This window comes from Crotalus tigris, unplaced genomic scaffold (genome assembly GCF_016545835.1).
Source record: "Crotalus tigris isolate CLP2741 ecotype Arizona unplaced genomic scaffold, ASM1654583v1 scf7180000023772.879304, whole genome shotgun sequence".
In the NCBI taxonomy this organism is placed as follows: Eukaryota; Metazoa; Chordata; class Lepidosauria; order Squamata; family Viperidae; genus Crotalus; species Crotalus tigris.
In genome coordinates, this window is record NW_024100175.1 from 46,806 (window position 1) to 64,888 (window position 18,083).

General features: G+C 53.8%; 1 protein-coding gene across 1 annotated transcript; it reads left to right on the forward strand.

Moving 5' to 3' along the window:
• Positions 1-1,329: 1,329 nt before the first annotated feature.
• On the forward strand, positions 1,330-15,470 carry LOC120298195 (rano class II histocompatibility antigen, A beta chain-like). The gene is made up of 7 exons (XM_039321645.1): positions 1,330-1,436; positions 4,883-4,935; positions 7,875-8,147; positions 13,660-13,941; positions 14,092-14,205; positions 14,446-14,469; positions 15,079-15,470. The coding sequence occupies exons 1-7, from the start codon at positions 1,330-1,332 to the stop codon at positions 15,090-15,092; spliced, it is 867 nt and encodes a 288-aa protein (XP_039177579.1). The 3' UTR covers positions 15,093-15,470.
• Positions 15,471-18,083: the final 2,613 nt, after the last annotated feature.

Below are 18,083 nucleotides of genomic sequence, written 5' to 3' on the forward strand. Positions count from 1 at the left end.
TCTCCCCCCCCCCCAGAGAGCCCAGTCTCCCCGTAACGTGTGAAGGGGGAGAATCGGAGCCTTTGGGTCCTTTGGGCCTCCGGGGACGTTTCTCCAACCCTCCGTCGGTTTCTTCCCTGGGCTGTCCGGGGTCTCCTCGGGGGTCGGGAGGGACCCCTAAATCTCTTCTAGGAGGGGGGAGGGCAGAGGATCGAGGGGGCCGCCCCACCCGGAGACTCAGCCGCGGGGAGAAGCGGGAGAGTCCCGGAGCTGCCCCGGGGAAGAATCCGGGCTTGTTGTCTGATGGATCGGGGCCGGTTTCTGGGTTCCGCTTCGGGGGAGCCCAGCGCTTCAGGCCGGGGGCGGGGGGGGGAAAGCGAAACTCCAGCACTTCTCCAGCTGTTGGGGGTTGTGGAAACAAACAAAGTTCCTCTGTGTGTTTGTGTGTGTGTGTGTGGAGGGCTGGGGGGGGGGGAGGAGGAATTGAAGAGAAAATCAAACTCTTGCTGGGGAAACATGAAAAGAGGACAGGAGTTCTGCTTTAATCAGGCGCTGCCTGGATCTGGGACCCTCTTTGTGTGGCTGGCTGTGTATACACAACTGTTGTGCAGTGGGGTGAGCCCCTCCCCTCCTGCCCTGAGAGTTTCTCCTCAACTGATAGATGTTCCTTTAACATTCATTAATTGTTCCTTTAAAAAAAATAGTTGCTGAACAAAACCTCCTTGCTGTGGATACAGCAGATTTTTGAAACTTTGGGCAGAAAAGAGAGGGGATGTGGAAACCAAACACAGGGTCTGTCAAAACGGACTCAGATGCTAATTACACCAAGGCTACACGAAGGCATAAACAGGTTGAACGCTACACTAAGAAATAAACAGGGTGAACTTGAAACCTAAAGGCAGGTGTGTCATTGTGGAAATTCCTGAAAACTTAGTGGAATGAAACCCAGGACTGGAAGGCACAACTAAAAAGATTTAATGTTGAGGAACTGAGCGGCAGCCGTTCAAATGAAGTGGGAGACACTGACACAAACTTGTAGTTTTACATCAATAAATATATTTGATATCCATATTTGCAGCAGATAAGATAGTCAGGCATATCACTACATCCTGAGGTAAATCGTGAGGTAAATCACAAAAGAGGCGACAGAGCCCACAGAAGAAAAAGGCGGGAAAAAGGGAAACTCCCCCTTTACACCCGCAGCAACCAATCAGAGCACAGATCGCCTCACGCAGGAGCCCGCCCTCGCTCAACTGCCAGGCTGCGTTCTGGGCCATTCTACCCTTTCCTGATCCAGCTATTCAATTTCATATTTTCACATTGAAAGTCTTCCAAAGAAACAGACCTGATATGATTTTGGTTTGGGGAAGAATCCGGGCTTGTTGCCTGCTGGATCAGGGCCGGTTCCTCGGTTCCGCTTCGGGGGAGCCCAGCGCTTCAGGCCGGGGGCGGGAGGGGTGAGGAAGCGGGACTCAGGCGCCTCTTCGGGGGTTGTGGGAAGGAGTTGTGTGTGTGTGTGTGTGTGTGTGTGTGTGTGTGTGTGTGAGAACTGGGAGAAAACCACAATATTTGGGGGGGGGAGCAGGAAAGGAGCCCAGAGGTTCTGCCCGGGTCAGGCGAGCGATGGGGGCCCCTCCCTCCCCCCAGAGGCTGCCTGGATCCGGGACAGACTTTGGGCGACCGGCTGTGTCCAGACACGCAACTGGGGGGCAGATTCGAACTCTGCCCTCCTTCGGCTGCGGGGGGGGGACCCGGCTCTGGCCTGGCGGGGCTGGTGCTGGGCCAGGGGGGAGTCTGAGCCCTCCAGCCCCCCCGTCCCCGGGAAGGATCCGGGCCCCCTCCGGACCCCCAAAGCCCTTCGGAGCAGAGCCGGGAATGGAGGCTCTGCCCGACCCGCCTTTGCGGAACTCCCCCGAACACGAATCTCCGGAGAAGGCGAGAAAAAAGGTTTTCTCTGGATGGAAGGAAACAAAAGAAACAGAATGTCTGGTTTTGGGAGAGTTTGGGGGGGGGGGGAAGGTTTTCAGACTTTAATGGGTAAGGCTGTCATCCTATATCTGAAGGAAAAGGATTACTGGAGTCCACAGAATGTCTATTAATATTCCAGGTTATAATTATGTGTTATAAATTTATTTTATTTAATATACGGTGCATCCTTCCATCCTTCTGAAAATAATATTGAGATATTCTAGAAGGAAGAAAATCTGCTCAGATCCTCTTATACATCCTGTCCATGGATATGCATCTATTTTTTTCTTCTTTTTTTCTTTTTCTTTCAGGGCTGATTTCTCTCCCCATAAAAGCCCCCCCAAAAGACTTCTCACCCCCCCCCTTCTCCGCTTCTCCCTCTGCGCCGGACAGCCTCTTCCATTGGGTGAACTCGAGAGAGACTCTGCCCGGAGACCGATGACGCTACAGAAGGGAGATTTCCCATTGGTCCTTTCGGATCTCTGGGCGTTCCCAAGACTGACTTTGAGAGAAAAAATGCCCCCCCCCCTCCAATCCAGGCCCACCGATTCCGCCTCTGGGGCTGGGGGAATGTCTGGTTTTTTTGGAGAGTTTGGGGGGGGGGGAGAGAAAAGGTTTTCAGACATTAATGGTTAAGCCTGTCATCCTATATTTGAAGGCAAAGGATTATTGAAGTCCACAGAATTTCTATTAAAATTCCGATTTAGATGACAAATTGTAAACTGACCCTTTGGTTTAACATACCGTCTATCCACCCCTCAGTCCTTTCGTCCCTGTCAGAAGGATATAAAACAATTTACCTGGAGGAAAATCTCAGCCATCACGCCCAGGGGTGTGGATCTTTTTTTCTTCTCCTTTTTCGGCCAAAGGTTCCCTTCCCCTCCCATGCAGAAGAGCGGCGTTCCTCTCAGAGTCTGGATCCCGAGGACCGAGTCCCAGGGCGGATTCCTCTCCCCACAACCTTCCCTTCCCGCCCCCCTCCCGGCAGTCAGAATGCTGAATTCCCTGGCAAAGGGCGAAAGGCGGGAATGGGGAATTCTGTCCTGCTCATCCTGGGAATTCTTTCTCCGATTGAGGGAGCTGAAATCCTTTGGCCAGACCTGAATCTCGGAATCCTCTTTTCCTTCCTCCGCGTCTTCGGGGCTGTCGGGGACTTTGTTAGTCTTTATCTCGAATTAAGGCGGAGATTTGGAAGGGCGGGAAAGGCTGCCCGTGTTTGGAAACGGTCTTTCCCTTCAAAAGAGGGTTTCGAGGAACCCCCGCAGAAAAGCCGGAGAGGGTCGTGGAGAAAAACCCGCCCGGAATCTCCACGCGGGAGGAAAAGCCGCGCCTGAAGCTCCCCTGGCCGAGAATCGGGCCGGGCTGAGCGAGGAAGAGCCGCAGATCCCTCGGGGGAGATTCCCGGATCAGGGGCTTCTGCCGGGGGAGGAGGGGAGGGGGGAACGGGGGTCTCGGCCGGGCTTTCCCTGGGTGGGAGGGGAGATCCACTCGCGGCCCTTCCCGGAGGAGGAGACCGGGTGGAGACCCACTCCCGCCCTCGGGATCCCCCTCGCTCCCTTTGGGATCTCCCGGGCAGGTCCCGGAGGGGGGGCAACCTCGCCAGGGATCGCCCGGCGGCTGACCGAAGCCGAAGCCCGGAGAAGGTCGCTCAGCCTGGGAGGGAAGATGGGACCGTCCGGAGCCTCCGAGGGGGATCTGACCTGGAAGGGATCGAGAGGGATCTTCTGCCCGTGAGACCCAATCAATCAGTGGAACCTGGAATTGGGGGGGGGGGCTCCATCCCTGGAGGTCTTCAAGGAGAAGGTTGTGGTGTAAGGACTCCCGCCTCGAGCAGGGAGATGGACTAGAAGATCTCCAAGGTCCCCTCCAGGCTATGAGGTCTCCCCATCCCTTCTCCCCACTTCTTCCCCCCCCAAGCCTTCCGCCAGCCCAGCCCCTCCTGCATCTGACGGGGGGAGGGGAGGGGAAGCTGCCCCGGACGCTCCTGGCTCCGGGCTGAACCCCGACACGGCTCCTCTCCTGCCGCCCTTCAGGGGGCAGAATTGGGACAGGCCAAGGGGGAAACTCTCTGTGGGGCCTGGACCCCCAGGAGGAGGAGGACCCCCTGCGGATCGGGAATGACCCCCAGCGGAGCCCCCTCCCTCCCTCCCTCCAGGGAAAGGACACAACTTCACAACTTACAGAAATCTTCCCGGCTGCAACATAGCGACCCCAGATGGGGGGGGGCCCTAGGACTCCCCACTCAGCACTGGAGGTTTCGTCTCAGGGCCCTTAAACGTGGGTATCGATTGTCTGCGGAGTTAGGGTGTGTGTGTGCGTGTGTGTGTACGTGTGTCCGCAGTCCCCTCCACACACATGGTCCAATGCTGTGGGGGGCTTCCTGCCCCCAAACTGAGCGGGCGAGCCCAGGAGGAGCGTTCAAGCTCTGCCTCCACTTTGCTCTAGGCTCCCTCTGGGAACTGAAAGGGCATCTAGTCCACCCCTCCAGACACCCAGAGAAAAAGAGGCTCTGGTTGAGAATCACGAGGGGGGGCGCAAAAGGAAGTCCGCCCTCCCCTCCGGAGCTGGCATGAAACGCCCCCCTAAAATGCAGCCCCCCCACCCCTACTGAAGGGATTGTTCCCCCTCCCACTTTCTCCGCTTCTCTCTCTGCGCCCAACTATCTCCTCCATCGGGCGAAGTCAAGGGAGGCTCTGCCCGGAGACCGATGACGCTGCACAAGGGAGAAATCCCATTGGTCCCTCCGCTTTCCTGGGCCTTCCCAATTACGAAGTTCGAGGGAAACGCCTCCTTCCCCCCCCCCCCCCAGTCCAGACCCCCGATTCCGTCTCTGGGGCTGGGAGCCTCCGCGTCTCTGTCTCTTCTCTCTCTGGGGCGCTTGTGGGGCGGCGTCCATGGGCTCCGCTGGGCTCCTCCTGGTGCTGCTGCTGCTGCTGGCGGGGGCGCTGGCCCGGATCGCCGGAAGCGAAGGGGGGAAGGAGACCCCCGGTAAGGAGGGGGCTCAGAGGGGGGGAGGAGAGGGGTTGGGAGGGGCCGTCAGAGCCCCTGAGGGTGGGGGGAAGAAAGGGGCTGGGACCCCAGAAGTGGGGAAAGGGGTCAAGAGAGGCAGTAGGCTGCGGGAGCCTCGATCTCCGCGTGGTCTCCGCCCCTCCCTCGCCTCATTTTCCCCCGCAGGACGGAGAGGGAGCCCCCTCCCCTCTGCCCTTGTTGTGGCCGAGGTGGGGTGGGGGTCGCGGGAAGGCAGCCGAGGTGGGATAAGAGGCAGTCGGGCCCCTCTATCGCCCCTCCCCCCGTGGCTGGGTGGGAGGGGGACCTTGCGCACCCCGAATTAGCGCCTGAGCCCCAAAGTTTCTTGCACCGAAAGAGGAAGGAGACGGAAAGGGAAAGCGAAAGAGGGAAACTGAGGCATTTTCAGAGCTGAATCCACAAAGGCCACCAAAAGTATAAGAAAAAGAGATTTTTTTTGGCAAAAGTGTTTTTGCACCCTCAGTTTTTCTTCTGAATCTCCATTTTTTTAAGGGGAGGGGAGAATTGAGCTGGATTCCTTCTTGGGGAGACGCTGAGGCTCCCATTGGTCCCTCCGCTTTCCTGGGCCCTCCCAGGTCCGAGGTTCGAGGTTAACGCCCCCTCCCCCCACTCCAGACCCATCTATTCCACCTCTGGGGCGGGGAGCCTCCGTGTCTCTCTCCCCTCTTTTGGGGGGCGCTTGTGGGGCGGCGTCCATGGGCTCCGCTGGGCTCCCCCTGACGCTGCTGCTGCTGGTGGGGGTGCTGGACCGGATCCCCGGAAGCGAAGGGGGGAAGGAGACCCCCGGTAAGGAGGGGGCTCAGAGGGGGGAGGAGAGGGGCCGGGACCCCAGTAGGGAGAAAGGGGATGGAGGGCAAGAGAGACGGGAGCCTGCAGGAACCTCGATCTCTGCGTGGTCTCCGCCCCTTCGCTCAGGAGGACGGAGAGGGGTCTCGGGAAGGGAACCAAGGTGGGTTAAGAGGCAGCTGGGCCCCTCTCTCCGCCCCCCCCGTGGCTGGGTGGGAGGGGGACCTTGTGCACCCCAAATTAGCGCCTGAGCCCCAAAGTTTCTTGCACTGAAAGAGGAAGAAGACAGAAAGCGAAAGCGAAAGAGGGAAACTGAGGCATTTTCAGACCTGAATCCACAAAGGATTGTAAGAGTATAAGAAAAAGAGATTTTTTTGGCAAAAGTGTTTTTGCAACCTCAGTTTTTCTTCTGAACCTCCATTTTTTTAAGGGGAGGGGAGAGATGAGCTGGATTCCTTTTTGGGGGAGACTCTCAATTTGGGGAGGAGACCCAGAATCCCCCACCCCATATTCCCCATTGCTGAATCAGGACCTGGAGGGGAGGGGGGAACTGAGGGAGAAGGATATTGGGGAGTCTGAATTGCTCCCCTAAATTGGCTACTCAAAACGATTTTTTAGGTGAGGGGGGCTAGAGACTCTTTGAGGTGGTCTTGGGGGGCTTCAGGGTGACAGAAAAGAGGGCTGAATCCACAAATCATGCAAAGACAGCCAGTAGGAGTGAAGTTGATGGGAAAGAAAATTTGGGGTTAACTAGGGAATTTGGGGGTTCTCTTCTCCCCAAGATCCCCAGACCCCCAAGCCATCTAGATCAAATTTGAGCAGCCCCCCCTCAACAGAGTAGGGGGAGGGAAAGGACCCCCCATCTCCTGCCTGCAACGGGTCCTTTCAGCAGCCCCAGGAAGGCTCCCCACCCCTTTGCCCCCCAATTCAGGGGACCCTGAGGGCCGAGATAAACCCCTGGGGGTCCTCAAGGCCCCTCAGAGAACCAGGGACCGGCTTTCAAAATGACCAAATGACCACAAGGAATATCCGTCCTTCCACCCTCCACCCTTCGGTCAGAACTGAAGAAGCTTCTGGGAGGAGAAGCGAAAAGTCTTCAAGGGAAAACCCAGGAAAGTCCAGCTGCCTTTCGGAAAAGCCCCTTTGGGCCAAGTGAGACCAGTGGGAGGGAGGGTCTCTGGAGAGACCCCCCCAGCTCCCCTCGGCCCTTCTGAAATCTCCACTGACCCAGCCTGGACTCCCCATGGGGGGTCTTAAGGGAGCTTAAAGGGTCATCTAGTCCACCCCTCCAGGCAGAAAGAGAAAGGGAGACTGTGGTTCAGATTCATGGGAGGGGGCAAAAAAGGAAGTCCACAACCCCCCCTGGACACCCCTTTAAAGCTGCAGCCCCCAAGACTGAAAATCTTCCCCTCCCTCACCTTCTCCGCTTCTATTGGGAGGGATATTGGGGGGGGGTCTGAGTTGCTCCTCCAAACCCCCCCTTTAGTGAAGGGGGCTGGAGTCCCTCCCTTTGAGGTGGTCTTGGGGGGCTGCAGGGGGGAGGGGGCCAGAAAAGAGGCCTTAAAAAGCACCCAAAAGCAGCTTGTGGGGCTGAAGATCGGGCAGAGGGGGGAAAAGGGAGGGGGGGGCTTGAAGGGTGGGGAGAGCCCAGGAGCATGGGTGTGGGTATCCTTATTGTGACCCCCCCTTCCCTTCTCCTCCCAAAAGGGAGAGGGAGAGAGAAGCTTGGATACTATTTCCCCTCCAACCCAGAGGGGGGGTCTCTTCCCTCCCCCATATTTCCTGCCGCTTTGGGGGGGGGAATCCAGCGTTCCCTGCAGACGGACGGAGACTGGACCGGCTGAACTTCTGCCTGCCTTTTTCCACCCTGGGGAGATGGAGGGGGGTCCCTCTTTCCCCCTCCCTCATTTTCCTCCCCCTCCAGACCCCCACCAAGGGGGAATCCCGCTGGGACCGACAGTTCCCCATCCCTCCTCCAGGGGGCGCCTTCTGTCAGTCCCTCGCGGCAGGTCTCCTGTCGCTCCGCCTTCCCGTCGCTCTGCCCCTGCTGGGAACCATGGGCCCTGGAGTCTCTCCTGAGGGCTTTCTTCTTTCTGCTCCACCCCCCCACGCAGCCCATTTCCTGTACCAGGGGAAGGCCGAGTGCCATTTCTTCAACGGGACACGGCGGGTGCGACTACTGGAGCGGCTGTTCTACGACCAGCAGGAGTTCGTCCGCTTCGACAGCGCCCGCGGGGAGTTCGAGGCCGTCACGGCGTTCGGGAAGGGGGATGCGGAGGCTTTCAACAGGGATAAGCGTCTCCTGCAGGACCGGAAGGCCGAAGTGGATTACTTCTGCCGATACAACTACGAGGCTCTCCAGGGCAGCCCCGTGATTGGCCGGAGAGGTGAGGGGGGGGAGTTCCGGGGGGGGGAATGCAAGGACACCCCCTTTTCATTTCATTTCTTAGGACTCTCCCAGAGAAAGATCTGCCCCTCTCCAGCTTCCTCCTTCCCTTACATACTCAAGAGGGACAGTGTTTAATATTCATTTGTCATGTATATGGAGGGCTGAGGGTCTGCACATATCTTGCACATAGTATGTGTTATGTCCTGAGCCTGTGGAGACAGGCTTGGGGCATTGCAATGGTCCTGGGCAGGTGCAAGCTGCCCGGGACCAGACTGGCTGTCGCCAGTACGTGCGCGCATGCGCGGGTGCTGGCACGCCAAATGTTGCAGATTGGCCCGGGAATGGCCTATAAAAGAGGCCAGGAGATTTGGGCGTCTTTGGCGTCTTGTAACCAGTATGCTGAACAGAAATAAAGAAGTTCCTGAGAACTACAACTGCTTCTCGTGTCATTGCCATTTCGCAAAGGATGCAACACTGGCGACGAAGGTGGGATTGCCTTACATCGACCGAAGACAGGTGTAAGCTTACCCGAGAGAATCCTGAGCGGTAGGAACGGCGTTGACTCGGCAGCTACCCGCCAATCCAGCGAGTATCGGGGGTAGGCTGGCTGATAGACCCTTCCTTTTCTACAAAAATGGCAAAACTAGGAAGACTTTCAGAATTCGACATCTCGCATCCGGAGAGATGGGAGTCTTACGTAGCCAGGGTGGAAAACTATCCTAAAGTCAACCAAGTGAGAGAAGATAGTTTGAAGGCCGCCACCCTCCTGTGCGTTTGCGGTCAAGACGCATTCAAAATCGCTGAAAACATAGCAGCACCTGTACCTCTAGAATCTGTTAACTACACAGATCTCAAAAAACTACTCAAGGAACACTTCCAGCCCAAGCTGTCCGTCATCGCTTGGCGCCACACCTTCAAACAGAGGGATCAGCGACCCAGAGAATCAGCCAAAGAATACATTGCTGCGCTGAGGAAAGCCGCTAAACACTGTGAGTTCAAGGATCTAGAAGAACGGCTGAGAGACAGATTTGTATGTGGACTGAGGCATAGAGAATTACAGCAGAGACTTTTTGCCAAAGAAGACTTATCATTCCAAGATGCCTTGAGAGAGGTTACTGCAGAAGAGGCAGCGGGCGGCGCCATCAAGAACATGAGGCCGATCAGAAGCACTCCAGAGGCTGTGTCCGTGCACCAGGAAGGAGCCCAAAGGAACCCAGAGAAGGATCCTGACGATGAAGTAGACCGTCTCTACCCCACGAAAGAAAGGAAACAGAAAGGAAGCTCTTCAGCTCTCCCCAGGTGCCTCGGTTGTGGAGGTCGCCACAAGAGGACCGACTGTAGATTCCGCTCCGCTATCTGTAGAGCATGCGGAAAGCAGGGACATATTGCAGCTGTGTGTCTGGGCCATCCAAAGGTACAACCTCAGGAAGAATTGCGCCTGAAAGGTACCAGGGTTCCCAGCCAAAACAGGGTGGGGTTCTGCGCTTCGCAAAGAAGCATTTACAAGACAGGCACACACAAGCCCATCAAGAAAAAGCTGTCACTTAAAGTGAAGCTACAAGGGGTTCCATTGGCTATGGAACTGGATACGGGGTCTGCACTCTCGATCATTTCCATGCACACGTTTAGGAAGATTTTGTAACTCTACTGGCAAAACAGAGTTAACAGAAAACATTCCTGTACACAGAGGAAATAACTGACACTAGGTAGTATGGGCACCACGCTCGCATTAGGTTGTATGTTATTATTGTATGATCATAGTCTTAGCCGGGGGGAAGGGGTGTTATGTCCTGAGCCTGTGGAAGCAGGCTCGGGGCATTGCAACGGTCCTGGGCAGGTGCAAGCTGCCCGGGACCAGACTGGCTGTCGCCAGTACGTGCGCGCATGCGCGGGTGCTGGCACGCCAAATGTTGCAGATTGGCCCGGGAATGGCCTATAAAAGAGGCCGGGAGATTTGGGCGTCGTCGGCATCTTGTAACCAGTATGCTGAACAGAAATAAAGAAGTTCCTGAGAACTACAACTGCTTTTCGTGTCATTGCCATTTCGCGAAGGACGCAACAGTATGTTTTTAGGGTGTGTCATGTATGTCTTTCACTTTGAGAGCAGGCAACTAAATTTCGTTTTGGATGTGAGCCATTGTGCCCACCGTAAAAAAATGACAATAAAGGTTATCTTATCATCTTCTCTTATGTATTCTCTGCTCTCAGATTTATGAAATTTACTCATTGGTATTTATTGATATCTATTGATACTCCTAAACCGCCCCCCTCAAAGCGGGGATCTGGATGGCCTACAATATAACATCACCCCTAAATAAAAATGTATAACAAATAAGCTTTAAAATTAAATTACAGTTAAAAAGTTTAAAATTCTACAACGATGACCATGAAACACACACAAGGGAAGAAATGTATTCCTCTCCTTCCCATCCCTCCCACCATCTTCCTTCTCTTCCCAGGGTCCAAAGTTTCCCCTGCCCAGAAAATCTTCTTTCCAGAATATTATACCAAGTTTTATACTTTTCTTTGGGGGGGGGGAAATCCAGCAAGATCTCTCTCTTTCCCAGTATATAGATATATTTCAAGATAATCTATATGCTATATAATATTTCAATATAATATTTTATATTAATAAATCAACATTTCTTTATTGATTTACTTATCAACTTTTAAAACCTTCTCTCTCCATCTCCCCCACAGAGGGACTTTGCATGGTGTACACATAAAATATCAAACCACCAAAATAGTCTATACAATTTAAGATTTAAGAGGCAGGAATGATTAAAATCCAGTGATAAACATTCATGAAAAGGTGGGGGGGCTTCGGGATGCTAACCAGCCCCACGGCTGCCCCCCAAGCAAAGCAGCACCTGCAGTAAATGACGGCCTCAGTGGATCCCTTCTGCCGGCACAACTACGAGGGTCTCCAGGGCAGCCCCGTGGTTGGCCGGAGAGGTGAGTGGGGGAGGGGGAGTTCCATTGGGGGGGAATGCATTCCCCCCTTTTCACTTCATTTCTTAGGACTCTCCCAGAGAAAGATTTGCCCCTTACGTATTCTGTGCCCTCCGACCTACGCAATTTATTCTTTGGTATTTATTGCTATATATTGATACTCCTAATCCCTTCCCCTCCCTCAAAGCGGGGATCTGGATGGCGTAGGGTATAACATCACCCCTAAATGAAAATGTATATAAAATAAGGTTAAAATTAAATTACCTTTAAAAAGTTTGAAATTCTACAACGATGACAATCAAACATGCCAAAGGGAAGAAATAGATTCCTCTCCTTCCCATCATCTTCCTTCTCTTCCCAAGGTCTAAAGTTTCCCGTGCCTAAGAAAACGTCTTTCCAGAAAATTATACCAAATATTATATTTTTTTGGGGGGGGGGAGGAATCCGGCAAGGTCTCTCTTTTGCCCAGTATAATTTTTCAATAATCTATACTATATGCTATATAATATTTCAATATAATATTTTTATTAAATAATATTTATTGATTTACTTATCAACTTTTAAAACCATCTGTCTCTCTCCCACAGAGGGACTTTGCATGGTGTACACATAAAATATAAAACCACCAAAATAATCTATATAATTTAAGATTTAAAAGGCAGGAATGATTAAAATCCAGTGATAAAAGTTCATGAAAAGGTTGGGGGGGGGGCTTCAGGAGGCTGACCGGCCCCACGGCTGTCTCCTCCCCCTCTCTGCTCCCCAAGCAAAGCCCCAGAGCCCCCTTTCCCCCCCTTTCTGGAAGGCCAGGAGTGGGGGAGGGGCTCCCTTCACCTCTGGGGCCTTTGGGATTTTAGGATAAAAAGTGAACTTCCAAAGGTCTGGACAAGGGAATCAGGGAAGGCTCTTTCGTCTGCTGTGCCCTGACCCTCTTTCAGTTCTTTTTATCCTTTATTCAGAGTCATTTGTTCATCCAATGTTGGGGGTCTGGGAGAAAAGCCCCCCCTGAAACCCCCTTTTTGGTCAGAGACTCAGCTTCACCTGCAGCCAAATCGCTTCCCTCTTCGTATCTGGGAAGGTTTCTCATTTGGGGGCAAGGATTAAAAAAAACCCCACAAACATTAAAACTGAATTTTGGGCATCGTTCAGCCCTGAAGCCTCAGGTTGTTTAGTTCCCTGTTCCAGATTCCTGGCAAATTGCCTACGTTTGTTGGTCTAATTTTATTTGTTTGTATTATTATTATTTATTTCTATCAACTGATAAGGTTTCATAGTGCAAAACCAGAGTTTCATCTGCAGTTGTTGCCATTTGTTGTTGCCAGGGTCTCCCAAAATAATACGCTACCAAAGAATTAAAGAAGATCTTTCTTCCATGAGAGAAAAACCACCAGATCCCAAGAGAAAAAGGCATTTTATGGGGAGATGCTGGGCATTTTCTCCTTCCAAAAATTATGGAATATTTAATGGGAACCAACACAGATTTTGTTCTCCGCATATTCAGTCTAGAATTCATTTTTACTCCTAAATTCTTCCCTGCAAACCTGGGAGGATAATTAACTGTTCATAAAAAAATCCCGACCAGATCCCAGGACTAAATTACAAATAACCAAACCTTTAAAAATTGCATGTTCTTAAACTTTATATAATGAGGTGTTCATAAGAGAATCCCTCAATGGAGAGAAACGTTGTTAGCAAAAGTTCTCTGATCTGGAGTGGATCTATGAAGGACCCTCTTGGGGGGGAGCTCACTCACCCCCCCATTAATCCACCCAAGGGTTGAGCCATTTGCTGAAGGAGGAGATCAAGAGGGATCTCTTCTGTGGTCCTGGGATCTGCCTGATCTCCTCAGCCACCAGCTGTCTCTGCGCCCTCTTCCTCCTTTCTCATGGGGGAGGGGGGTGAACCGGAAATGAGCCTGGGGCCTTTGCCTCACCCCAGCCACTCTGCAGCTCCACTCACAGTAAGTCCTTCCTTTGCTGGCTCGTTCGCTCCCCCACTACACTTGGCTGGGCAGGGCAGCATACCATCTGTCATGTGTTCATGTACCACAGGTGGTACACTTACCACCAGTTGAAAAGCCCTGCTGTCAGCTGCCTAGAGTCATTTTATCATGAAATGGTGGCAAACAAATTTAATAAATAAATAAATGTTCTGGTATTCTACCTATTTTTTAAAAAAATGTGGTTTTCTTTTGAGTGGGATCCCTGCAATTCTCCAAAACATGCTGTGTATCTTCCCCGTCTTCTGGGTCTCTTTGCATCTCCCCCAAATCTGGCAGGAAATTCCTTCCATCCTGGGGCGTTTCCAGTATTTATTTCTGTTGGACTTGTGCAATATGATGGAAACTGATCCCAACCAGGAACGATTTATGTTTTTCCATCTTTCAGGATCCCATTTAATTTCTTGCTGGAATTTGCTTTGGAAACGACTTAAAACAAATAATATTTTCAGGACTGAAAAGGGCTCTTGGCCTGAACTAACCAACTTGGTCTCCTGTTCTGGCCCCTCCTGTGTCTCCCCCCCATGTCCCTTCTCCTCCTCCCCCTCCTCCCCTCCAGCCAAGCCCACCGTCTCCATCTCCCCCACCAAGCTGGATCCCACTTCCCCTAACACCATCCTCCTCTGCATCGCGAGGGGCTTCTACCCCGTGGAGATTAAGGTCCGGTGGCTGAAGAACGGGCGGCCGGAGGAGGAGGGCGTGGCCTTCGGGGAGGAGCTGCAGAACGGAGACTGGACCTACCAGCTCCAGGTGATGCTGGAGACCCAGCCCCAGCGGGGGGACGTCTACACCTGCCAGGTGGAGCATGCCAGCCTGGAGGCCCCGATCACCGTCCAGTGGGGTGAGCCCCTCCCCTCCCCCTCTGGAGACCCTTTCCTGCCCTGAGAAGGGGGGAGAGACCCTCCCTGTGGGGGGAGCTGGGATGGACCCTCCTGGGGGGGGGAGCTGGCCCTGATCTTCCTACTCAGTGAGGCTCCTTCTCCTTCCCCAGAGCCCAGATCCTCCAATTCTGCCAGGAGCAAACTCTGGACAGGGATCGTGGCGGCCGTGATCGGGGTGATCTTCTTTGCCATGGGGCTCTCCCTCCACCTGAAGAGCAAGAAAGGTGAGTCTGGGGGGCTGGATGAGAGATTGTGGGGAGGGGACCATCCAGGGGAGGCCTCTCAGCAAGCTTAGCAGATGGCAAGGAGGCCCCCTTGGAAATTTGCTTGGGAAAGTCTGTTCTCTGAGAGTCTACTGTATAAGTGAGCATTGTGCAACCTATTATGGGCTATTGATGGGGAGGGGGACCCCCTGAATCCTCCAGGCCATGAAGGGTCCTGATTGGCTCTTTTTCTCCTTCCAGCAACTCCCATCCAGCCTCCTGCAGGTGAGTTTCTCCCCAAGTTATGGATGTTTCTTGAACATTCATTAATTGTTCCTTTTTTTTTTAAAAAAAAAAAAATGTGCCTGAACAAAACCTCCTAGCTGTGGATAACACAAATTTTTGAAATTTTGAGCAGCTTTTCCTTTCAGAGACCTGAAAATAGTGCAATGAAAAACAAACACACACACACAAACACTAAAATCTGGCCCAGGAGGTTTCCAGGTTTTGGGAAATTGCATTGGGAAAGGAAGTCTCGTTGTGACATTTCACACAATTCCTGGCAAAGTGACACCCGGATTTGCTACCAGGCCCCATCCTGACCCCATCTTCTTTGTTAATATGAAACATCTGGGGGGGAGGCCTCCTCTCTTGATTAACCCCCCCCCAATTAATTCAATTGGGGAAAATTCCATCAGCCCCAGAAGATGAATTGCTGGTTATTTGCATCCTTTTCATCCCTGAAAGGGGGGGGATTCTCCCTCATTCTGCCCCTGCCTATCAACCACCTCCCTGCAGTGTGGGTTTTCCTGGGGGGGAGAGGCTGTATGAATAATACGTTATTAACACTGATGGTTTATATTCTAATTTTCTTCCTCGTCTCTTTTTCTTCAGCACTTGTGAATTAATTCTGCCGTCCTTCCTGATTCCTGATGGGAAAGGAAGTTTTTTTTTTTCAGTAGCTGATGAATTTCTGTCTCTTTTGCAACCTCTGAAAAATGGAGGCTCAAGATTTTAGATTGGGGGGAGGAGGGAATGGCAGCCTGGAGCTTTTCCTGCTGAGAGGCCCCTCATCTTTCTTTCAGGGCCTCCTTTTCTTGGGAGGGAGGGGTGGAGACCATCTAGACTGACCCCAGGGACTCTGGGCCTGCCTGCCAGTCCAGAAGCCCAAATCTCTCCCCCCTTTGAACCCACAGCAGCTTCATCCCCATTACTCTTCCTACGAATCCCTTCCCTTCCCTTTGCTATAAAAGAATAAAATTTATATTGTAGGAAAAATACTGGAATTCCTCCCTCCTTCCTTCCTCTTCCTCCTCTTCTTTCCTGACCCCCCTCAGAGAGTCCTCCCTTCTCCCCTCCCCCTCCCCAAATTGAGGCCTCCCCTGTCTCTGGATTGACTATCCAGGCTAGTTTAGGCCTAAATCCAGAACCGGTTCGGGAGGAGGGTGGGCAGATCCCAGGGAGGGGAAGGGGCAGGACCCCCTCCTCAATCTCTCCAAGCCCTGCCAGAAGGAGGGGACCCCTGGGAGACCCCCTATTCCTGCTTCCCCCGAGAGCCTCTTCCGTGGCTGGGAAGCTTCTGGAGCTGGAGGTTCTCCTGGCTTCATCCGGGCCTCTTTCTCCAGGATCGGAGCCCGTTTGAGCCCCTCACAAGCCACGGAGGCTCCTGCCCCATTCGCACCCAGCGCCCCCCCCGCCTCCCTCCCTCTTCGGGACCCTGATCCCCTCGGTTGCTCCCCTCCAGACAATTTTCCCCCACGTCCATCTCGCCCCCCAAAAGGTGCCAGGGCCGGGGAGGGAGGGCGGAGAGCAGGGCGGCCTCCCTGGGGATGGAGGGGGGGGGAGACGTCCCTCCCTGGATCACCTTCGCTGTGTCTGCCGGTGGGTGAAGTCACAGGGGACTCCGCCCGGAGACAGATGATGCTGCAGGAGGGAGATTTCCCATTGGTTCCTCTCCGTCAGGGCATTTCCAGTTCTGAATTCCGAGGAAAATGCCTCCTCCGCCCCTTCTCGGAGGACCCCCCCTGATTCCACCTTTGGGGCTGGGGGCGTCCCTGGGCTCTCCCTGCTGCTGGAGGGGGGCACTGGGCCACTTCTCTGGAAGCAAAGCAGGGAATGGAAACCTCGGTGAGGAGGGGCTGGTCTCCTCAGTCAGCCGCTTCAGAGACCCCCAAGTCCCCCCTGGCTGCGTGCTTCCCTCCCTGCAGCCACTTAGGCAGGATCAAGGGGGGGGAGAGCAAAATGAAATCCAAACTCCCCTGCAGGGCTGCTCTGAAACACCCCCTTGAGCTGCAGCCCCCCAAGACTGAAAGCATCCCCCAATTCAGACCCGCCCCCAAGTCCTCCTCCCTCAGTTCCCCCCTCCCCTCCAGGTCCCAACTGAGCAATGGGGGATTATGGAGGTGGGGGGGTTCTTGGTCTCCTCCCCAAATCTAGAGTCTCCCCCAGAAGGGACCGAAGCTCCACTCTTGCGGGACCTTCAAAGCCTCAAATTTGAGATTCAGAAGAAAAAGTGAAGTTTCCGAAGAAGCAAAAATACATTTTCTAAAATGCATCTTTTTCTTTCTGTGGATTCAGGTTGGAAAATTTCCCTCTTTCGCTTTCGCTTTCGCTTTCCGCCTCCTTCCTCTTTCGATGCAGCCGACTCTGACCCAGATATTGGGGGGAGAGGAGCGAGAGACGGGCCCGGCTGCGACTCCCCACCTCGGCTAAAATTGGGAAAGAGCGGGTCCCTCTGCGTCCCCCTGGGGGGGATGTGGGGAGAAAGGGGGAGGAGACCACGCAGAGATGGAGGCTTTTGCAGACTTCCACCACTCTTACCCTCGACCAGTTTCCCAAAGTACGGCTGGAGACCCAGCAGCTTTCTTCCCCCCCAACAAGTATCAGGGGTTCCTCCCAACCATATCCTCCCCCCAGCCCCTCTCCTCTCCCTCTCGGCCCCCTCCTTACCGGGGGTCTCCTTCCCCCCTTGGCTTCCAAGGATCCAGGCCAGTGTTCCAACCAGCAGCAACTTCAGGGGGAGCCCAACAGAGCCCCTGGATGCTGCCCCACAAGCGCCCCCAAAGAGAGGGGAGAAAGACGTGGAGTCTCCCAGTCCCAGAGGTGGAATCAGTGGGTCTGGATGGGGGGAGGGGGTGTTTTTCTGGGAGGTGCACTTCTTTTGGGACCCTGCCCCCCCCCCGCATGATTCTCAACCACTCTTCCTTTCTTGAGTCTGGCAAGTCTAAAGAAATAGGGGTGACATGATAGCAGCATTCCAGTATTTGGGGGGGCTGCCACAACGAAGAGGGGGTGAGGTCAAATTATTCTACCAAGCACCAGAGGGCAGGCGAGAAACAACGGATAGAAACTGACCAAAGAGAGAAGCAACCTGGAATTAAAGAGAAACTTCCTGATGCTGAGGACAAATAAACGGGAACAGCTTACTCCCAAAAGTTGTGGGCACTCCATCACTGGAGGTTTTTCAGAGGAGACTGGACAGTTGCTTGTCTGAAAAAGTATAGGTCAGTGTTGGTGAATCTATGGCATGGGTGGCAGAAGTGGCACTCAGAGCCTCTCTGTGGGCACACATGCCATTGCCCCAGCCTCACCTCCCCTGCGACCTCTTCCTCTCCAGAAGCCACCCTGAAGGAGAGTCGCCCCTGAGTGTGGCCCACATGGAGCAGCACAGCCAATGATATAGAAGCCAAGCAGCATAGACAAAACTCTTCCCTCACACCCATCGTGCACAGTTGATGCTGCAGGGTGCAGGCAAAGGGCATGACCACCATAGCGCTGCTGGGCTGCCTGGGCAAGCTGCAGCGGACCCTGGAGGTGGTGAGTGGCCCTGCGGGCAGGCAAGGTGGGGGACGGGTTGAGGGCAGGGCAGAGGTGGAGCTGAGGCGGGGCCAGTTTTTGGG